The 23,681-nt window shown below is 34.8% G+C and overlaps 1 protein-coding gene across 11 annotated transcripts in view; it reads right to left on the bottom strand.

Annotated features, from left to right (window-relative positions):
* LOC150100053 (MAGUK scaffold protein DLG1-like) overlaps positions 1-23,681 on the bottom strand; it is a 741,341-nt gene that overhangs the window by 136,482 nt on the left and 581,178 nt on the right. For all 11 annotated transcript variants that reach the window (XR_016549250.1, XM_090402768.1, XM_090402765.1 and 8 more), the window contains 2 exons: positions 19,005-19,185; positions 4,124-4,208 (listed from right to left, as the gene is read on the bottom strand). Coding sequence is in view for 10 of the 11 variants with exons in the window: in XM_090402768.1 (XP_090258894.1) it covers positions 4,124-4,208; positions 19,005-19,185 (266 nt within the window). In the remaining variant the exon portion in view is untranslated. The remainder of the gene's footprint in view (positions 1-4,123; positions 4,209-19,004; positions 19,186-23,681) is intronic.

Genomic DNA, 23,681 nt, shown 5'->3' with positions numbered 1-23,681 from the left:
CTTCAAACCAATTACTAATGGATCTGTGAGTTGGGTTAGAAAAAAAAACTACCAATCAAGGATTTAGGAAGCAAAGTTATGAAAGTTCTGAGAAAAATTAAGAAGCAAATGCTTGAAAGACCTCTTATGGCAAACAGTATTCATCAGTTAGATCTGACTTCATGAGTAAATGATTCATCAATTTTACCACATGGAGAAAGAAATCTAACAAAAGGATTTCATACATATTTCAAAAGATGGTAACAATTCCTTCTCCACTTTAAATCACCTTGAACTTCAATTTTTCAGAATGATGTTTCTAAAATCATGAACATTTTAGCCTTCAGATAGCAGTGAAATAATAATGACTTGCAGCCAACTCCCAAATGTTCTCACCCCTTTAACATTATCATTAGAAGTTAGTGAATATTCTTTAGGTTCACATCTGCTGTAGACTTTCCAACAGCCCATATGCTTGCACACTAAATCTTATACACTGCAATGTGAAAAGCAAATTGTCTACCTCAGTTCTAATTTGTTTCGCATTCTATGCAGAAGCGCAGGCAGATGTCTGATTGCTAGGACGAATGGAAATCTACTCCACTTCTGCTTTTGTTAACTACGCTCATCTGATCATTCTTAATATTGACCTTGCTCTTATTTAAACTGAGAACTGAATTTTCACCTACATAATAGTTTCACTTATTTTCATCTACAGATATAATTAAGTCAAATTTTTCACTTAATAACTTCATTTTATTTGCTTGTTTCCTTAAAGTACAAGCCATTAGAAAAAAGAAAACCAGGACGTCCTCTTAAACGATTCAACAATGACTTCTAAGCCCGGAATAGGCCATGCTAGGCCTAAATCCTTGATATGCATGATGATGATGATCAATCTGTATTATGTTTCATTTTTTTTGTTAATAATTATTCTTTTTTGCATCACTGGTAAATGAATCTGTTCTGTGGGAAGTTATCGGTATTGAGATCACATTATTATGTAATTAAAGAGCTTAATAAAAATAAGCAATTAAAACCCGACAAGTTTCATAAGTCGTAAGACTTACATCATTAGGGGTACTGGTAAATAAGTTTTACACAACAAAAGCCTATTACCAATTAATTATACATATTAGATGTTTTTGATAACTTCATAACTGTAACATATAATTGACCAACCAGAATACAAATGGTAAATTTGTTACTGTATGCATGTTGGAACATTGCTAGTTGTTGCTATCACGTTCTGTGGTATCACATGCATTATATCCTAGGTAGGTGGCAGTTAAATACTTGATGAAAGCAGACCATACTTGATGTAAAATTACGCCTTGATTTTTATTTCATTGTGTAGGGATCCCAAGCATTTGCGAAGTTTATTTAAAATTTCTTGTAAAACAGTTACGATCAATATCGTAACTGTTTTACAAGAAGCAGCTAAAGAATTGTAAAGATACTTCTCGTAAAGAAGTATCTTTACGAGAAGCAGCTAAAGAATTGTCAGTACCCTTGACCATTTTGTTTAATTTGAGTCTCGGGTCTGGGTTAGTCCCGAGCGGGTGGAAAGAGGGGAAAATAGTTCCACTGCATAAAGGTGGTTCCAAGACTGCTGTAGTAAATTACCGACCGATTAGAATATCAGGAATCATTGTCAAGGTCTTAGAGAAAATAGTCAAGAGGAAAATACAAGATTGGATAGAAGAAAATGGGATACTGTATCGGGGACAGCATGGTTTTGTGAAGGGTAGGTCATGCCTCAGTAACTTGCTCACGTATTATAACACAGTGATGGCTGAACTGGATAAGGGTAATGGGTTTACGGTGATTCTACTGGACCTTGCCAAGGCCTTTGACAGGATTCCACATGGAATTCTAATCAGTAAATTGCAGCATATGGGAATGGACATAGGGTTGGTGAGATGGATAGGAGGGTGGTTGACGGAGAGATATCAGAGAGTGGTTTACTCGGGAGTAGAGTCCACAAGACGGCCTGTGACTAGTGGTGTGCCACAAGGATCTGTTCTTGGACCACTGCTGTTTAATTTGTTCATAAATGATATAGGAAATGATCTGAGAGGAACAGTTCATTTGTTTGCGGATGATACGAAGTTGGGTAGGGCAATAGTGAATGCAGATGACGTCAAAATTTTGCAGGATGATTTGGATAGATTGGAGGTCTGGGCTAAGGAGAATGGATGTCAGTTTAATGTGGCAAAATGTAAGGTTATGCATTTTGGGGTGAAAAGATTGGCGGCAGTTTACTGCATTGGTGGAACCGTGCTCCAGGAAATTGATGAGGCACGAGATTTAGGAGTGTTGGTAGATAAGGAATTGAAATTTAGGGGACACATTGCAAAAGTGACCAAAACAGCTCATCAAATCACTTGGTTGCTGAAGAATACGATGACAAGCAGAGACAAGCAGGTTATTGTTCCTCTGTATCGAGCCTTGATAAGACCCCATCTAGACTACTGTGCTCAGATTTGGTCACCTAGGTTTCTTCTTGACGGGGAGGAGGTGGAGAGGATCCAGAGGCGAGTGACCAAGATGATAGCAGGTCTGTGGAATGAACCGTATGAGAACAGGTTGAGGATTTGTGGGTTGCAAAAATTGGTTGATAGGCGGAGGAGGGGAGATATGATTGAGACATTCAAATTACTGAAGGGTTTCTATAAAATTAATTCAGAAGATATTTTTGAGTACAGGGCTGGTTGTGGGAGGACTAGGGGACATCCATGGAAACTGGGCAAAAGTGTGGTTAGTAAAGGTGTTAGAGCTGGGTTCTTTACTTTTAGAGTAGTGAATGAGTGGAATGCGCTCCCTGAGTCTGTGGTGGATGCTGTGACAGTGAATGAGTTTAAGGCGAGGTATGATAGATACTGTATGAATGTCAAATAGTTGTGATGAATATGATTTGGGGCCTCCCTCGATGAGTCCAATGACTCCCTGGAGTTGCCCGTAATAATAGTAATAATAATAATAATAATAATATATGGCATTTTTTGTTTGTTGCCAACTTGATGGCCAGTAGTGGTTGTGTGGAATGTCTTCTTTTTTCGATGTCTTTTACATGTTCAGACATGTGGATCTCTCTCCCAATCTTCTTTTCTGGCCTACATAACAAATGCCACAACAAAGAGCAATGAATCTCATAGATGCCTGGTTTTTTCATGGGGTGATGTGGAGGTTTTGGTGGATGTAGGAATCCTGATATCTTTTATAAAGGTAAAAAAGCCACTCTTACATTATATTTGGAGCAACACAGCCACTTTTTCTGTGACATTCTTGATGCAAGATAACGTGATTGCACTATTGAAATCTTGCTTAAGTATTAGGGAATTGCGGGATGTATTAAGAATTTTTCTGATCACCTTGGGCTCAAAATGAGGTTCTGTTTGAGGTAGTGCAGTTCTTCATTCCTTTTAATTGATGTGTTTGGTATATTGAATATATCAATGAATCTGTTATTTAATGAATATAATGAATCTGTTATTACAGTAAAGATCTGGTGGGAATACTATAGATACAAGATCCTTTGGCATGAATTTTCAAAAACGCAACAAGTTTCATTTACAATCAATTCTCATAGGCAAAAGCTCATACCACTAGACATAACTGAAAAGAGAGAATACTTTGATGTGTTCAATTTCTTTCAGAATAGCACTGTGCCCATGTGGCTTTGGTAAAGACTTTTCAGTAATTTTTTTTTACAGTGAGTGAGCTTGTCACAGTGATCTTTGCTATAGTGAGTGTTGACTGCATTATGCAACAAATCCAAGAGAAGATTCAAATAATCAACAGAAGTAATATGCATTACTGAGTGCAGTAAAGGATGAAGTGCCTTTAGACAAGATATGTAAGTCCACCATAATCAGAAATGGAGCAACAGGATATACCTAAAATTTAGATGAACCTTGTACACCAGGTTCATCTAAAATTTAAATCTGCTGTGAGATGCGAGATGAATACCATATCAAGACTGGCAAGTTCAGATGCCATCCTTCTAAAGTCTATACACTTGCTTGTATAATAATAATAGAGCATTACTAATCTTTAAATTTCTGAAGATGAAGTCAAATAAGTATCTTAAGTTATTATGACTCACCCCATCAGAAACATAAACCAGCAAATATATTCTTACCTAGTAATGTCTTCTTCACTTGATGCTTTAAGTAGAGTGGAATTTATCATTGTTTCACTTGGGTAATTGCTTCCCATGATATTTACTAGAAAAAATGTTTAAAAGTATTATCTTAATATATGAAATATTTAAATAACATTATTGAATAATAATAAAGCTGTTATTTTGTCTTTCTTAATTTAGAGAATCATTAAATTGAACCATCACCATTAAATTTATAAAAAAAATTCTACAACTACTATTATAAATGTTAGTAAAATGAACCATAGTAAGGAAACATTCTTACCACTCATATGTGAAGATAGGTATATGAATTAAACATTACTTATAAATTAAATACACTGATGCTTCTGGACACCCTCTCTCAAAATGGCATGATGTGAACAAGATATGAAAAGACTTCAAAAAAGACCAGGTATAAAAATTTGCAAGATATAAGTATCAGCTAGCCAATAAGATTTCAAAGATTTGACATCCAGATGTTTAAAACAGGAATTATTCTCAGAAGATATACCTACAAAATCAGTCAATAAGCTCAAATATTAATATGTTTGTAAATGTATCCACCGTGTTGGAAGTTTTGTGGCCTTGGTTTATATGGTAGGCAGAAGTAGAATTCTTAATTCCACAGGTAGCAATAATAAATACTAAATATCACTTGGAACTGTAAACTATTCAGCATTTTTCAACTTTGGCACAAAGAAGCAGATCCATTAGAACATTACATTTAGAAAATACTAATAATGAAGTCCAAATGAGGATGTTTTATGATATTTTGGAATAAGACCATTTTTCACAGTGCCAAAGAACTTCAGCAACTTATTGTATATACACTAATTTACCATTTATCTGGTCTTCAAAACAACGATCCCTCAATTAACCAACCCACATGTCAACAAACTTATGGTAGAGCATTACATAACTGTACTTCACTTATTGCAACTTTTCAATTATTAGAACAGCAAATTCTTTCTTTTATGGTTACAAGTGGTCAGCATTCATTCTCAGAAGAAAACCTTAATATGAGAAGACTTCAGAAATTGTTTAACGTAGTTCTACTATAAAACTTTTATTTTTATCATCAGTATTATTATACTGATATGTATGAAAAGTTAATTTTATTTTGTGAATTAATTTTTAATTTTGTATATATTTTGTTTAGTAATTCTTTTTTTAAGTGTTCTCCCCCCCCCCCACACACACACCAGAGATCAGACTGATCAGACTAGCGTGAATGATTAACAAAGCATTTAGATTCATCTTACTTTTGTGTGGCATTATGTAGCTTTTGTCCTGTACATATGTTTTCCTAATGATGACCTCAATACAAAGGTAGAAACATGGAATATTATTTTCTTAATTATAAGTAAAGTAACTATTCTGACACGTGTTTTTGTCTACATAAATTCTTACTATGGAGAACAGCAAATTGCCTCTCCAGGTATGGTCAGATTAATGGCAGATTACTGTATAAATATATAACAATTATAAATATACAGGCAACCTCTGTATAACATAGTACTTCTACAACACGGTTTCACTCTAACATTGCATAAGATGGTATTTTTGAGCTTTTGTGTGGAGAAAATCCTGCTATTATGTGTTGGGAGTGATTTTAATTTTTTTTTCTTTCTTTCTCTCTCTCTTTTTTGTGAATCCCTGTTGTTCAGTTACTGGCATTATAAATTTATGAATATATATATATTAAAAAAAAAAATAAAAAAAAAAAAACTGGGAAATCCTCATATCAGATTCTGTGTCACTGAAGTTGTACTTGTTTGAGATCATTAAAAATTGTGACTTCAGAGTAAGCAGCTCATGACTTTTAAGGTTTTGTAAGGTTATTTTGAATTTTATACAATCGTTTATAAATTTTTCTGGGTATATATCACTAAACTTTGTTCTTAAGAATTGCATTGGAATAATTTCTGTGAATTAAATTAGAGTACATTAAAAATATTGTAGCGTTTCAAAATTCTCTAATTTTTAAAAGAATTTTAAAATAGTCGACTAAATAATAACATTCGTGTACACACATTGAGATATAACCAAGTTAATTAAATCTAGCCTCTAGGCATATCTTTTAGCTCTTGTGTTGCCCTCAGCATTGTTTAGTGTTGGTTCGGCTTTTGCCTTGCCAAGTTATTCAGTGAATAGTGTACATTTGTAAATTTATAAAAACAATAAAAAACATTCTTTAAATAACAAAATTGCAAAAAACTGATGCACCATGTCAAATTCAGAGGAAGCAAAAGGTGTGAAGCAAAAACGAACTGCTAGCTGCTTTAAAAGTGAATGGCTGGATGAAATAGTGAAAACTGCTATGCCAAAAGCTCATGAGTTGTTAAACATTCAGCTGCTATGTATGATGCTACAATTGGTGCTGTTTGTATTTATTGTTGTGATGCAAAGGTTGCTGGGGATTTTGCTAATGGGAAGAAGTTTGATGTCACTTGGAAGTTGGACTTTTTGAAACGCCATTCGACAAGTAAAATACATCTGGATGGTGTACACAAACTTAGGCAACAAAATTGTTCATTGCCAGCTACAGGAGTACTGTGTATGCTACGTGAAAGTTCAGATGACCGAGAGAGAAAACAATCAAAACCCAGAGCAGATTAAAGTTCTTATTTGACAGTGTCTTATTAGTTGTTAAGATGAATAACTCTTTACTTTCAGTTCAACATATTAATGAACATATGGAAAAGTATGTTCAACTCCCAGACAGCTGGCGAAGCAAAAACTACGCGTTTGAATTTCTGGAAACAATCAATTTAATTGTTGAAAATAACATGTTTCAGCAAACTGCATCTGCAAATTTCCACACCTTAACCATTGATGAAAGCACTGATATAACTGTTAACAAATGAAGGGTAGATCATGACTCAGTAACTTGCTCACATTCTATAACACGGTGACGGCTGAACTGGATAAGGGTAACAGGTTTACAGTGATTCTACTGGACCTTGCTAAAGCCTTTGATAGGATACTACATGTAATTCTAATCAATGAACTGCAGCAAATGAGAATGGATATAGGGATTGGCGAAATGGACAGGAGGGTGGTTGATGGAGAGATATCAGAGAGTGGTTTATTTAGGAGTAGAGTCCACAAGACGGCCTGTGACTAGTGGTGTGCCACAGGGCTCTGTTCTTGGACTGCTACTGTTTAATTTGTTCATTAACGATATAGGAAAGGATCTGAGAGGAACTGTGCATCTGTTTGCGGATGATGCAAAGTTAGGTAGAGCAATAGTGAATGCTCAGGATGTCAAAATTTTGCAGGATGATTTGGATAGTTTGGAGGACTGGGCTAAGGAGAATGGATGTCAATTTAATGTGGAAAAATGTAAGGTTTTGCATTTTGGGGTGAAAAGATTAGCAGCAGTATATCACATTGGTGGAACCGTACTCCAGGAGATTGACGAGGCCAGGGATTTGGGAGTGTTGGTGGATAGGTAGTTGAAGTTTAGGGGACACATCACAAAAGTGGCAAAATCAGTTCATCAAAACACTTGGTTGCTGAAAAACACTGAAAAACGAGCAGAGACAAACAGGTTATTGTTCCTCTGTATCGAGCTTTGATAAGACCCCATCTAGACTACTGTGCCCAGATATGGGCGGCAGGGTTTCTTCTCGATGGGGAGGAGGTGGGGAGGATCCAGAGATGAGTGACCAAGATAATAGCAGGACTATGGAATGAACCTTATGAGAATAGGCTGAAGATTTGTGGGCTTCAGAAATTGGTTGATAGGCAGAAAAGGGGTGATATGATTGAGACATTCAAATTACTGAAGGGTTTCTATAAGATTAATTCAGAAGACATTTTTGAGAATAGGACTGGTACTGGGAGGACTAGGGGCCATCCATGGAAGCTTGGTAAGAGTGTGGTTAGCAAGGGTGTTAGAGCTAGGTTTTTTACTTGGAGAGTGGTAAATGAGTGGAATAAGCTGCTAGAGTCTGTTGTGGGTGCAATGACTGTAAATGAGTTCAAGGTGAAGTATGATAGATACTGTCCAACATCATGTCAAAAACAATTATTCAACATGAATAGTTGTTTTTGACATGATGTTGGACCTCCCTTGATGAGGCTAAGGACTCCTTGGAGCTGCCCGTAATAATAATAATAATAATATGTCTCATCCACTATTTTAAGTTTAGACCTAAAGATTGTAATGATTATAAAACATATTTTGGCAGAATAATTCAGTTGCAGGCATGTGATGCCTCCTCCATTGTGTTAGCTATTAAACAGTTTTATCAAGAAAAGAAACTTGATCTCCAAAAGATGGTGATGTTTACCTCTGATGAAGCCACAGTGATGCTGGGCAAAGTTAATGGTGTCGCTGCAAAACTTAAATTAGAAGTTCCACATCTTGTCCAGCAACACTGTGTAGCTCACGTGAGGATCTGTGATACGTGGAAGGAAATTAAACTAATCGGAGATATTGATACATTAATGAGAACAGTGTAGTAATGGGAATATTTTATTATGTATGTTTAGAGTTATTCGCAAAGTTAGAAAATTTAATTAAAGGCAATGAGTCTCTAGTGTTATCTTTTTTTTTTACTTTATTTCTTACTTCTAATCAGATCAATATTAAATACATATAAAATATTTATGTTAGTTCTGTGATTGATGTCACACAACTTACTTGATGATGGTAATAATACACACACTTAGAATCCTATCTAGTACAGTCGGTATCGTGTTGGCCTCGCATGCGCGAAGTCCCCAGATCGAGTCCTGCCCAAGGCTTGTGAATTGTGATTTACGACTGTTTACTGGGGAGGCTACTGGCATGTGTGGGAACATGGTGGGGAGTTGGGGTGACCTGGCTGATGTCCCACTGACACCAGAAGATAAAGAGTGAACTAAAATCTTTTAACTTTTTTGCTTAAATGATCACTATGGTGACTCGTGGGTGCACACATACTTTTCAAAAGAAGGCAAATTTTGCACACGCAAATTTCTGCGCACACTCATGTTCATGTATCTTTCATGTTCTTCCAGGATGTTCATTGATCTTCCTGTTTGCCCATAATAGGCCAAGTCACAGTCACAAGGAACAACTTCATACACTCCTGGGTGTGCTAAAGGGTGAAGTTTATCCTTAGGCGAGCAGATCAGAGTTGCCAGCTTGACAAGAGGTTTGAAAGTGGTGCGAAGGCCATGTTTCAACAATACTTTGGCTATCTTTTCTGATGTACCTCTGATATAGAGAATAGAAATTGTCATGTTATATTCTTGTGTATTAGGGGAGGGCACAGTAATGGGCCTATGTAGTATTTTATCTATTTTGTAGGGATTGTAGCTGTTGGCTAAGAACGTATGGCACAGGTAATGGAGTTCAGTGGTCAGAGCTGTATCGTTAGAACAAATGGCTCTGGCACTGTGTATAAGTGTTTTTAAAATGCCATATTGTTGGACTGGATGATGATGTGATTGTTTATGTAGGTATCTTCCTGTGTATGTGTGTGTGCGTGTGTGTGTGTGTAGGCTTTCTGTAAATAGAAAAAGATAGTGATCCATCTGACTAATGTGTCAAGAAATGGTAAACAGTTATTTGATTCTCTTTCTACTGTGAAGTGAATTTTGGGGTGTTGGCTGTTTAGGTAGGTGACAAAAGCATCCAAAGTGTCTTGTCCATGGGGCCAGATGTCAAACACATCATCTACATAGCGTAGATGATGTGTTTACCATCATCTACACTATGTAGATAATGGTAAACATTATCTACATAGCGTAGATAATGTTTACCTATGCTATGTAGATAACCACACTTGTGGCTTGTATGTAGCTGTGGTAAGTACTTTGTTTTCAAAGTGTTCCATATAAAAATTTGCTAACGGGGGGAGAGAGGGGGGAGGAACCCATAGCAGTACCATTAATCTGTTTGTAGAATTTTCCTCCCCATGTAAAGTAACCTGCATTCATCGTAAATTGAAATAATTCAAAAATATCACGGGGGAAATTTAGACTCGATTAAATCAAGACTGTCTATAAGTGGTACATTGGTAAATAAGGAGGTGACATCGAAACTAACCATTATGTCTGAATCTTTTAGGATTAGATTTTTAACCAGTGTTTTGAAATGGACTGAATTTTTTACAAAAGTAGAGGAGTTGCCAGTAAGGGGGGCAAGCGACTTGGCTAAATGTCGGGCCAGTTTATATGTGGGACTATCTATGCTATCGACTATAGGGCATAGGGGGATATTAGTTTTGTGGATTTTTGGTAATCCATAAATACGGGGTGATTTAACATCAATTGGTTTTATTTTCCTGATGATTTCTTTGGGCCATGATGTCACTTTTTTCAGTAATTTACTGAAAAAATTGAAAAAAATAACTGTTTACCATTTCTTGACACATTAGTCACCTGCCTTTCAGATGGATCACTATCTTTTTCTATTTACAGAAAGCCTACACACACAGGAAGATACTTACATATACAATCACATCCTCATCCAGTCCAACAGTACAGCATTTTAAAAACACTTACACAAAGAGCCAGAGCCATTTGTTCTAACGATACAGCTCTGATCACTGAGCTCCAATACCTGCACCATACATTCTTAGCCAACGGCTACAATCCCTACAAAATAGTAAAATACTACATAGGCCCATTACTGTGCCCTCCCCTAATACACAAGAATACAACATGACCATTTCTATTCCCTATATCAGAAGTACATCAGAAAAGATAGCCAAAGTATTGTTGAAACATGGCCTTCGCATCACTTTCAAACCTCATGTCAAGCTGGCAACTCTGATCCGCTTGCCTAAGGATAAACTTCACCCTTCAGCACACCCAGGAGTGTATGAAGTTTCTTGTGACTGTGACTTAGCCTATTATGGGCAAACAGGAAGATCAATGAACATCTGCCTGGAAGAACATGAAAGATACATTCGCTACTATTACTATGGCAAGTTGGGACTGGCAGACTATGCTTTGGACACTCCTTCACACAGGATTAGATGGAGGAAAACGAATGTGCTATTTAGGAGTCGTTATAGATCTGAAAGATTATTTTTTTGAGTCAGCAATGGCTTTGAAGAATTCTCCCAACCTTAACAAATATGGTTGCATTAATTTGCCAAAAATTTGGGAGACGGTTATCCAAAGAAAAACTCCTGGATAGCTGCTTTTTTTCTTTTTTTTTTCGTTAGAGGGCGCCAAAAATAGGACTTTAGATCTTTTGTCTTTTGCAATTATATTGTTTCACTCACTCGCTGTCGCGTATACAAGTGTGTTGTGCTCTGATGATGCCGAGTTGAAAATCAGCGAAATATAAGCGTTAATAAAACATCTTTGTGATAAAAGTGTGTGTGGTGTTGTCCAATGCCCAGATGCAAAAAGCTCTACAAATACTTCGTCGCAGTGTGCAACATAGTGCAACAAACTTCGAAAGGCATTTTGAATATCAGCAATTTATTCCGTGAAAAATAAGTCATGAATAACCATCAACACCTAAGCTTATCTGTTAGATAGAGGGAACATTGCCTGGCAGTATTTCTTTTTAGGACTACATCCCTGCAAAAGACTGTTTGTAATGTTGTAGTAATGCATCAGGAGTTTACATAACACCTATGCTAGTTTATAGATCCGCTAATTCTCGTGCAATGAAAGGTGTAAATAAAAATACGTTAATTGTATACTGGAAAGCCAATAAAGAGACTTGGGTAACTGCCAATTAATTTAAAGAATAATTTCTAAATTATTTTAGAATAACATATGTATTGCAGTAAGATACTTGTTCAGTTATTACTATTTTTAATAAAAATTAAGTTTCCAATAATTATAAAAATAAAATTGTGTATTTTTATTAGCTTTTGGAATGTAACCCCCCCCCATTTTTTTTTGATACTGGCTCTTAGTAATGCATAAAATGGTTTTGCACTACACGAGATTTTATAGGAACCTAGTTACTATGTCATACAAGGGATACCTTTATTATATATTATATTAACAATTATTAGCACCCCTTTGGCACATTTGGAAGAAGAACGGCACACTGCACTCTCCAATCAGAAAAAGACCAAAGTTTGATTCTTCTCATGACAAGAGGAATCTTTATATGGGCTTTTTCAATTGAAGGTGAGTTAGCTGATCTCATATGGAGGTGGACATGGTTTTTCCTCCAGGAAATTCCAATTTTTCATCCCATGTGGAGGCAAATTAGCTATAGTGCACATACACAATTTACAGACAAAAAATACCATTAATGGCAGTAGATACCATATTGTAGTCAATGGACTGTGGTGTAGTGTTTAGATAGTGTCATTGCACATATAGATGGAGATTTAAGTAGAGCAAGCGGTAGGTTGTGGGAAGTAAAGTATCCTCCGTTGATAAGTCCTTGGTCTCCTTAAGGTGGCACGCAATAATAATAATAAATTAATATAATTGTTAATATTAAATTATATTAATATATAATATAAATTCAAAATATTGATATATATATATATATATATATGTTAAAGATACCAAGCTATTTTAAACCTGGTTTTAATCCATTTCCCAAGAAGAAGTAAGTCAAGTTTGCGCCTGCAAGTAGTGCAAGTTTGGGTGACCCGCAAAGTGGTGCAAGTCTTAGGCAACTCGTGGTAAAGGTGGAATAAGCTCTGATCACTATTCTTAATATTCACCCTTAATGCAAATCACATCTCCTTGAGGAGATGTATGATGCTATGCATTAAAGGCAAGGGGGGCCAGTACCCAGACTGCTTTTAACCTTTTTTGAGGTCTCATCAGTGGGAGCTAGGCTTAGAAATACCAAAGTTTAAGTAATACAGAGCTTATAAGTATTTTACCAAAACAAGTTACCATAAGGTGCTTTGACCTTACTTAATAAAAATCTCAGGATGGGAGATAGATGTAGAAAGTTTTTTTTTTTTTTTACCTTGGGTATAATATATGTTAAAGATATCAAATTAAAAAAAAAAAAAAAAAACTTTCTACATCTACCTGCATGCGTCCTCACACCACTATCCAGCACAGAAGTTAGGTATCATCTCCACTCTGGCTCATCGTGCCAGGTCTGTATTGTCAGATGAGAAGGAGCTAAAAAATGAACTACAACATCTCAAAAGAACCTTCATAAATAATGGCTACTCTTCAGAAACTATCAATAAACAACTATACTGCCATCCTCAAAACAACATAGAGGCACAGGACAACTCCAAGGGTTATATCTCTTTATCGTACATCAGCTCGCTCTCCTGGAAACTAAGAAGAATTTTGAAAAAATTGAATATAAAAACGTGCTTTTCCACTCTTCCTAAACGCAGATCAATTCTAAGCCAACCAAAACAGGTTCACAACCATCTTCAGTTTCCAGGTGTATATAAAATCATATGTGACTGTGGGAAGCCATATTATGGCCAAACTGAGAAGTCCATCCTCCTGTGTCTCGAAGAACATCAGAGAGACATCGCTTATAGTAGAACCAGAGCAAGCACCCTCTCAAGCCATGTCCTGTTCTCAGTGAACACAAATAATGAAGGCCGCCAACACGAAATAGACTGAAATACAACATCAAACATTCATATATGCCACATGAAGCAGAACGCGGCATAGTTGTGTAAACGTATTGATTATTTTCTTATATATGTAATATCTTTATCTTTACTCTCTTCTGTCTTTATTCTATTCCTAATTCTTTATAGCTTTACTCTAAAGCACTTTTTCTCTCTTCTTCTTGGTTATTTACTCCACTGCGTACTATGATTATCCACCTTCCGTATTTATTAGTCTAATGCCTATGAATACTGGAAATTTATTTGTCAGATTGTGCCACCAATATATCATATTAATAAGACTAAATAAAACTTCTGGTAGATTTCCCTCTCTCTCTCACAATCGAAGTTTCTTTTATCAATGTTTACTTGAATAGTCGTGGTTCGTAACTGAACTACATTTTTATTGCCTTAAATTATTTCCCGCTCACAAATCTGATTTATTTAAGAACAGTGCAGTTGTAAAATAAAGGATCAGGCAACACTCTTTTAACAAATAATTAAAACACATTTATTTACAAACTATACATGAATTAAACAATAGGGAGATTGCTTTCTCTATCCATTAAAAAAATCTTTAGCATAAATTAGAACCTTTTTACTTTAACACTAATTAACTTCTTTAACTCACAATCTTATTTACTCTCTGCTTACAAATTCAACTTATTAAACTTCTAGTTTACTTGCAAAGAGGTTAGCTAACTCTCTGTAAAGTTATCTTTACAATTTTTAATATCAACTTCCAATATGCCAATCGATTCTCTTAATGACACTTCTTACTACTATTGAACAATTTTTTAAAAGTCTTTTTATAAACTACTATGAGAGGGAATATACAAAAGGTTTGAACTTACAAAAAACTCTGCATCACACATTCAGTCAAAAGTCTTTCACTACAGTCTTATGGCATTTCTTTCATCTCAGATCTTGAGCTTCCTCAGGAATGTCTGGCTTCAGTAATATCTCATCAGGAAAATAGTGGGCTGCGACTGGCAAAAGGTTGTTCTCCCACGGCAAAAAGAAAAACTTCCGAGCAAAGTTGCTTCTGGTAATTTACATCGCTTTATTTTCTCTGCTTGGGCTCGCATAAAAAAAGGCCTGGACGACTGCCGCCAACTCTCAATCGGGATCCCTCTCTTTGGAATCTGGAAGCCTTTCGTTCTTTGGCAACGTCTGAAAGCCCTCTCTCTCTCTCTGAACAGGAATCTCCTCTTTCTGGCGATGACTGGAACTTGGAAGCCCCCCCCCCCCCCCCCCATATTTCACACACTTTGCTCATATCGTGTGTGAAAAAATTATCTTAATTCACAGGAGAGCAAAATTACAAAGCTTTTTTTTTCTCTTTTGAGTAAAATATTTTCTGTACTTATGAGAAAATATAAACACTTATCAATTCTCAAAATAAATTTTTTTTGTAACCATTTAAAAAAAACCTTCATAAAAAGTAAAACTTGTTACGTGTCATTCAATATTTCCTACCAATTTTGAGATTAGTACAAGTACCAATAACATTAGCATTTTAAGATGATATGCATACTGCACTGAGGTTGTTGCATATCATGAATGCATGTTTATATGCATATTTCAGAGTTTAATCACATAAATCATAGCTGAATATTCACAGGAGAGAATGGAACCCAAGGCTGACTTCCTACATGTGTAAAAATACCTGACTGGGTATCCTAAAATTCTGCGATTTTAATCTGCATGCAATCTTTATTTATCTATCTATACTTCCAAATTATTAATATTGATGTAAAAAAAAAAATAAATAATAATAATAATAATAATAATAAAAAAAAAAGTAATGCAAACTATTCCTTCACTTGCTTAAAACTATGGAGGACTTACAGAATAGTTTGATACAGTGAAAGGTTTGCTAAAGTGCATTTCCTTTATAACAACAATGATGCTATAGGATTTGGTCAGGAATTCTTATAGTGAGAGAGCTCACTGTAATAGTGTTTGCTATTATTATTATTATTATTATCTGACCTCCACAGAATCAGACTCATTGCAGGAGGTCCATACTCTCTCATGCAAAAAGATCATCGAACCATGCCTTAAACCCAATCACAGTTTCTACACTCACCACACTCTCAAGCAATGCATTACTCTCCATGCAAAGAACCTGCTTCTCACTCCCCTGCTAACACCCTTCTTATACAGATTCTAGGGATAGCTTCTTGTTCTACCCTTGTCTCCCTCTACTCTATGAAAAATCTCCTCCACATTAATCTGGTAACAACTCCTTGCCAACTTACATGTCTCAATCATATCCCCTCTCCTTTGGTTAACAAGGCTCTGCAACTTGCTTTTGCATTCCCTCTAATCTCTCCTGACACTGACTTAGTAAACCTTCTCTGGACCCTCTCAAATATATCCTCATCTCATTAAAAAAACAGGTAACAAAGTTTGCACACAGTAGTCAATATATGGCCTCATCAAAACCTTACACAAGGGAACATAACCTTTTTGCTTCTGCATGTTAATCTTCTCATCATTATTGCCATAATCTATTGGGATGTTCTTACAATTTTAGCAATGTGACCACTAAACTTAATGTCTCGGTTCACCATCACTCCCATATCTCTCATCTCTTTGACCTCCTTCAAAAATTCTTCATTAATGGTATATTATTCATCTCAACCTTGCCTCCCAAATTTCAAGATCTTCAACTTTGCAACATTAAACTGATAGCTCCACTCATTTGTCCACACACACACACACACAAACAGTCTATTGAGATCTTCCTGCAAGGCCACAACATCTGCTCTACTTCTCAATTTTTCCCAATTTTGCATAGTTGGCAACCAGCTGCACATCTCCAGATATGCCAGTCTCCGTGTCATTAATATACAAGTTAAACAATAATGGTCCCAAAACAGTTCTTTGTGGCATGAATTTATGGACATGAATGTAATCACACTTGACCGTATCCCACAAAGCCCTGATCTCATCCTAATTGAACATCTGTGGGATGAAATGAACTAGAGCACCAGGTGAGGTCAATAGATGTCTGCCCACAATAGCCCAGGAACTCTTTACATGCCTACAGAAAGAATGGTCCAAAATTCACATTGACACCTATCATATGTTTATGGAAAGCATGTCCCATAGAATTGCTTCAGCCATCACAGTGAAAGGAGGTCTTACATTTTATTAAGGTGGGCATCATGGCTGTTTGTTACTCACACTATGGTGTCAGTTGATTTCTTTCCAAACAGTGTATATTAATGATACTGGGGGAGGATCTTGAGTGTAATATTCAGTAATTTGCTGATGATGCTTGAGTTAGGGAAAGGAATTAAAGAACGTAGTTGATTTAGTATCATTACAGGCTGATTTGAAGAGATTGTTACATGAGCAAAAGACAATGAATATCACTTCACTTGGTGTTCAATGTCACCCAGTGAAAGGTTATGAATTTTGGACAGAAGACATTGCAAGCACAGTATTATATTAAAGGAATTTGTTGAAAGTAGTCAATGAAGCTAGAGAATTAGGAGTTATTGTGGATAATGAATTAAAGTCCTAGTGTAAGAATAAGAAAGTGATTTTACAAGATTTTGATAAGACCACATATGAATTACTGTGTGCAAGTATGGTCACCTGGATTCCAAAGATATTAGGAGATAGCCAAAAAGATTCAGCAAGGAATAACCAAAATGATAACTGGCCTATGGAAATGTGCATAAAGAACAGATTAAGAGGATATGGGTCTTTAAGGTTTGAGGGATGGACAGACAGAAGAGATATGAAAGAAACATACAAGGTAATATGGAGATCTAACAGTATTGAAACAAGTGGGATTTTGAAGCTTATGAATGGTGGAAGTAGAATTGAGGTAACCCTTGAAGATTACTTGGGATATTGTTATGAAAATGTGAGGTTCAGATTCTTCTTACAGCATGTGGTGAGTGTATGATGTATGGGTTACTGTTGGATGTCGAGTGCATCCTTGCAAATGTATTCAAGGAAGGATATGATAAGTATTTAAGTATGAGTGGCTAAAGTATAATTATAATAGTAATAATCATCATAATAAACTGGGTGCAAGGAAGAATTGTATGCCATCTCTGTTGCTATTTATAATCCATATGAACCACATTAAGGAAAGTAGCATTAAACCTGATATTCAAACAGGAGATATTAAGGCTTAGTTCTTTACTCTATGCAGATGATATTATCCTCTTAAATCAATTTGGTGTTAGGTTTTCAAGAATTTTTTTCCCTAAATTAAATAATTGCTGTGAAAAATTTTGTATGGAAATCAGCAATAAAAGATGTGAAAACAGAAACCATTAAATACATTCTCATTTGTATGTTCTTATAGAACAGGTATACTTTACACTTTATTCAGGTACAGATTTTAATAAAAATGGCAAATTTAATTTGGAAATACATTGGAAGCTATACAAATAAATTTAAATGGATTAAGAGAGAAACTGGTCAAAAGATACAACTAACAGTATATAAAACAGTCTTTCAAACCAAATATTAACATATGGATAGGACAGTTGAGTTAGAAATGAAATAACTGATAAAAGACTAGAGACCAGAGAGAGGAGAAATCTGAAGAAAATATTTGAAAGGAACTTGACATTATTCAAGCAGAGGTAATCTAATAATGTACAGCTACTTAAAGATTAGTATTAAAATTAGCACAAAAATTAATAAATAAATCAGATAAAATTAAATATATTAGCATAAAAATTAGCACAAAAAGGATATAAAAGATTAATACAACACAATAAAGAGCCAAGAGGCTATTCCTAGGAGATGTATTATTACATTATAATGTAAAACAGTAATACATCTCCTAGTAGCTGTGTTTTACATTATGAGAAAATATTAAGGATCGAAACTTGCTCCACCTTTGCTCCAAGGTGCCCTAGTGTTGTACTACCAAGTGTTGACTTATGGTTGGACTCGCCGGAAGTTCTTCGGCATGAAACTCTTAGATTTTGATCTTCGACTTTCTTATTCGGCTCTGAAATAATGAGGGATTTATTATCCCCTTAACTTAATACAATAAATTTTTGATGCAAAAAATGGTCCAGAGGATAACCAAGATATGGGAAGAGTAATGCAGTTTGGAGAAGTAGTTTCAAATGCAAGAACTGATCAAATCAGAGACCTGTTCAGAAATGAGTTGTCGACCAAAAACCAGTAATGAAATATTAAATGTGCTGTCATAATAAGTGGAAAACCCCATAAAGGTATATACAAGAAAACGATGACAGTTTATGGCTGGGGATTATTAAAAGTTAAATTTCTATTTTTCTTTTTATTTAACTGCATGCCAAAAAATAACTGACTAATATTATAAAATGTAAAAAAAAAAAAATGATGCATACAAGATAATGGTTCTTGAGATGAAGGATATGAAGAGAGGTTTGGAGGTGATGGCTGAGAATGATTTATATACACAACAGGAACTCTACTTTTTTTTACAGTAAGGACTACATGGTCTAATGTAGCCTTCAGTGTAGCAACAGCATCTTCATGAGCAACATGTTCTAAATTTTTATCACCTACCTACAAATAAAAATAAAATAAAATTCACTCAGAATATCTATAAAATTTAGAAAGAAAAAATTACTTATAATTTTTTAATAAATATGTATTAGTTAACATCATGGTTTTAAATATGATAACATATTGTTGTACTACTATTATTATCACACCCTCATAGAGTTAGAGGTCAGAAACTCACTGCAGAGGCTCACCTTAATTCCACAATGTCAGTCACATTCCCACAAATTCATTAACATTCATTTACTCATTATGTATGGCACTACCACTCTCCATCCAAAAATTAAAATAAAATTTGAAAAAAAAAAAATGTATATATATATATATTTTTTTTTTAAAATTTAATTAAATACACACACACACACACACACACACACACACACACACATATATATATATATATTATTCCTTTGCTTAACACACCTTTGCAGTTTTAAATCACAGCCTGTCCCCTTCTATTTCTCTGCTTTTCGAGGAATCTCCCCAGTGTAGGCTCCTGTCAAGAATTATATCTCGAATTCTTTTCTCATGCTGTATGGTTTTCGTATTGTTTTGCAGCAAAAAAGCAATGAAAAAAAATTCCAATTTCACTCCACACAAACTACCACAGTTAATCAACAACATAATTATTTAGTCATAATATTGAAAACTATGTCAAATGATGGAACATTGCACCTTCAAATGGAAAAGACTGAAGATCGATTCTTGTCATGATGGGAGACATCTTTATATAGGTCAAATGATGGTGAGTTAGCCAATCTCATACTGCAGTAGTTTGTGTGGAGTGGAGTGACTTCCTACGACCTTTGGACTCCTTGGAGGTGTCATACGGTAACTATTGTACTTGTGTGTATATCAGAGTTTGTAGTAATTTATGCCCTTTGCTTGGAAAGATTTCAGTTTGGATAATGTGTATTTAGGAGAGGGACTTATAAGATCTTTTATGATGGTGAGTTAGCCAGTCTCATGGATTATTAAGAGCTTTTTGCTCCCAAAAACGTTTGCTATGACTTCCCAGCAAAACAGAAAAACCCATGAACACACAGAAAAGACTACAAAGGTGGATTAAAACTGTCCTGTCTTAGCATAAAGTTGAGCCAAGTTACCTGGCTGTAACACTAAACTGTGTGTAATATATAAAGATAGATGGAATGGGCTATAATGAAACAAGCAGTGTGCATGCACAGATGCATTTAACACTCATTATAACACATGACCAGAAAGTCCTAACAAAATCCTAACATGACGATAATTTCACAATAACAAAAACTATTCCTGTGATCCTATGAGTTCGCTATTGACTGCGTAATACAGATAAAACTTTAAAAAAATCTCAAGAGAGTTCACACAGACCACATTCTAATGTATTTGCCAGCCTGGTGAGACTGACTGAGTGGAGAGCATGTTCTCCAACTAACAGGCTATGAGTTCCAATCGCACTGATAAATTTCACTGCCCAGTGTCAAAATCCACCAGCCTGCTTACTGGAGACCTGAAGTGCCTTGAAAAGTTCAATGTAAGGTTTAGAGGCAGATTCCCTGATTTTAATCCTTAACCAACTCATGACATTAATGTATGACAGTTTTATAACCTTTTATGGATCAGGTTCACATTAAAAAAATGTCCACATTTTATATTTAAAAGAAATATTGCATGTTTCTATAGTACAAATTCAGTACTACAAGTGGGATAAGGAATTTATAATTTGCTTCTTATTTTTGTATTTTTTATTATTTTTATAAAACAGAAACATGGAACTTTTTGAAACCACATCAGGCCTCCAGTGAGAAAGATGGTGGTCTCACACCTCGAAGATAATCACAACATCCATGCTCATGGCTGGATTCGAACCTGCAACCTGTTGGTTGGAGAGAGGTACATTAACCACTTGGTCAACAAGGCCAATGAATATGTATATACATTTTGTGAATGCTGAAAAATGACATTATACTTAATAACTATCCAGGTAACTATTCAGGAGATTGCAGTATCTAAATATTTTGTCTTAGAGAATTTTTTTTCAAGCTCTGCATGGCCAATGATCTCCATATCATTCTTTAATGAAATGAGGAAATATTTCCAAAGTTGCCAAAAAAAACTCCATCCTTCTTTTCTGTACACACAAATACCTATATCCTCAGACAAAGATATCTCTCCCTCTTCTGGGTTTCTTACTCTTAATTATTTCTGACATGAATGCATAACAACCATAGCTTCCTTAGTCTTAAATAAATTTAAAAAAAAAAAAGTTTTTTTCTGCTCAAGACTTTTTTTTTTTTTTTACCTGAAGGTTTACCGTACGGTTCATCTTCAGTGCACCAATAGTAAGAGTACTAATACTGGTCTGTATTTGACTTAAAGAGCTTAATTTGAATCTAACATTTTCAAATCAAAACTCAAATAAAACAAGAAATTATACTTAATTTCTCAAGTGAAAAGAATAATTAGAATCCAAGACAGCTTTGTTTATGCAAAACTTGAAGCAATTCCCATAGGTAATTTACAAACTATACTGTTACAACATGCTTTCCATTGTTCCTTAGTAGTAAAATTATCAGCAAACAATTTTTTTTATTTAAAAAATACATAGTAGTAATCTGAGGAATTATATAAAAATAATTGGAATTGTAAGTATGCATGTATCACAGATACTGTAGACTTAAAAAAAAACAGAAGTAGAAAAACAGCATTTAATAGATTTAGAGGAGAGTGGGAGAATTTCAAAGCTTATTCTGATAAACAATGACTGAAAATATTTGCAGAAAATTCAAGTAGTAGAAAATGAACATCTATGTGAAAGAGGAGTGAATGCTTTGAGAGATGAGTCAACCTATCTAATTGTCCTCTTCTATAATATTTTAAAGAAGCTCTGAGGGACATAACCCACAACTCAACAAGTGAAAAGAACAATATTTAATGGACTGATAGATTTATGATTTGTACAGAATGAACAGCTGCTCAGAGGTAAAGTAACACCTTGAGTACAAGAAAAACCTAAGTTTTTTGAGAGTTTTCCCAGAAATAATATACACTATTTTTTTTGGTTGCTGAAAAGGCGATATTTATAACAGGTTTATGCAGAGAGAGAGAAAGAAGGTTAGAGTAATCGCAAATTTCATCATGTTTAGATTTATGATGTTGTCCAGAAGTAAGACTAGAAGAAATAGTTCTTTTTTAAAAGAAATAAAACAGAATTCAGTTTTACTAGCACTGAATTTAACAAGGTCAATGCCCATCAAAGAAAGGTTTGGAGATCAGAATTTAGACTGTAAAAATTGATATTCTGGAAGTATTGCTGATTTGTATAGTTTAAGGTTTGTCAAATGAAAAAGAGGAGTGCAGAGTGGTGTTTTACTATCATCACAAAAACTGTGCACTGGATTTGCAGTCAACTAGAGATGGCCAATGGTGTATATAGGAAGAGAAGAGAAGAGTAGATGAAAGATACGAGCCCTGCCATCACACGTAATGTGCATCCATACAGAAAGCTGGCAACCCAGTTATAGAAGTCAGAAGACACCACTACATGATGGAAGCGTACATAATAGACCTTTTGGCCAAACCTGATCAAATGCCTCAGAGATATCAAGAGCAATCACTTGAGATTCCCAAGACTTATCTGTGGCATTTGTCCAAAGATGGGTGCCATAAAAAAGAAGACCTCTGTTGATCAACAATGATTGAATCTATGTTGGCAGCTGCTAATTTGTTGAGAGGTTTCAAGGTGGAGGAAGTTGAGTCTTAATAGTTTTCACCATTATTATAAAATGAAGTAAAGTGAGTGAAATTGAATTGCAATATGACAGTAAATAATTTGTCACCCTTCTTAGAAATGATGACAAATGCTGACCATCCCATTTCTATTTTTCTTTTCATTTCTTCAATGACTCTGTTTCTTCTTGTTAACAATTTTCCTAAGTATACATACTCATCTACTATTTCAATTTCTTTATTGTTTACCTTAATAACATTGCGTCTTTCATCATATCCTTTTCAGTTTGTCATTATTTTGGTTTTCTCAGAATTAATGTCTAATCCAATTTCTATTGATTTAGTTCTTAGATCTTCTATCAATTATTTTAAATCTTTCATATTGTTTGCAAAAATAAGAATATCATCAGCAAATCTTGTTATATAATTTAATTCCATTAATATTGACTCCTTTATTGGACCATTCTAAATTACTCATATATTCCAGTGTTAATGTGAAGAGTTTGGGAGTCATGGTGTCTCCTTGCCTTATTCCTTGATTTATATTAAATTTTTTGCTTATTTCATTAAAAATGATATTTGATGTAGCATTTCCATAAATATATTTTATTATGTCAATAAATTGTTTTTCAATGCCATAATCTCTTAGAGCTTCTATTATTGATGATGTTTTTATGCAATCAAAAGCTTTTTTTTTTTTAAATCTATGAAGGCCATGTGAAGAGGAAGGTTATATTCATTGCATTTTTCAATAAGCAGGTTTATTAATTGAATATGATCTATTGCAC

Source organism: Typopeltis vanoorti, chromosome 13 (assembly GCF_054136105.1).
Source record: "Typopeltis vanoorti isolate ZY-2024b chromosome 13, IOZ_Tvanoo_1.0, whole genome shotgun sequence".
NCBI lineage: Eukaryota > Metazoa > Arthropoda > Arachnida > Uropygi > Thelyphonidae > Typopeltis > Typopeltis vanoorti.
The sequence above is the reverse complement of the archived record's forward strand: the minus strand, read 5'-3'. Positions and strand labels throughout refer to the sequence as shown.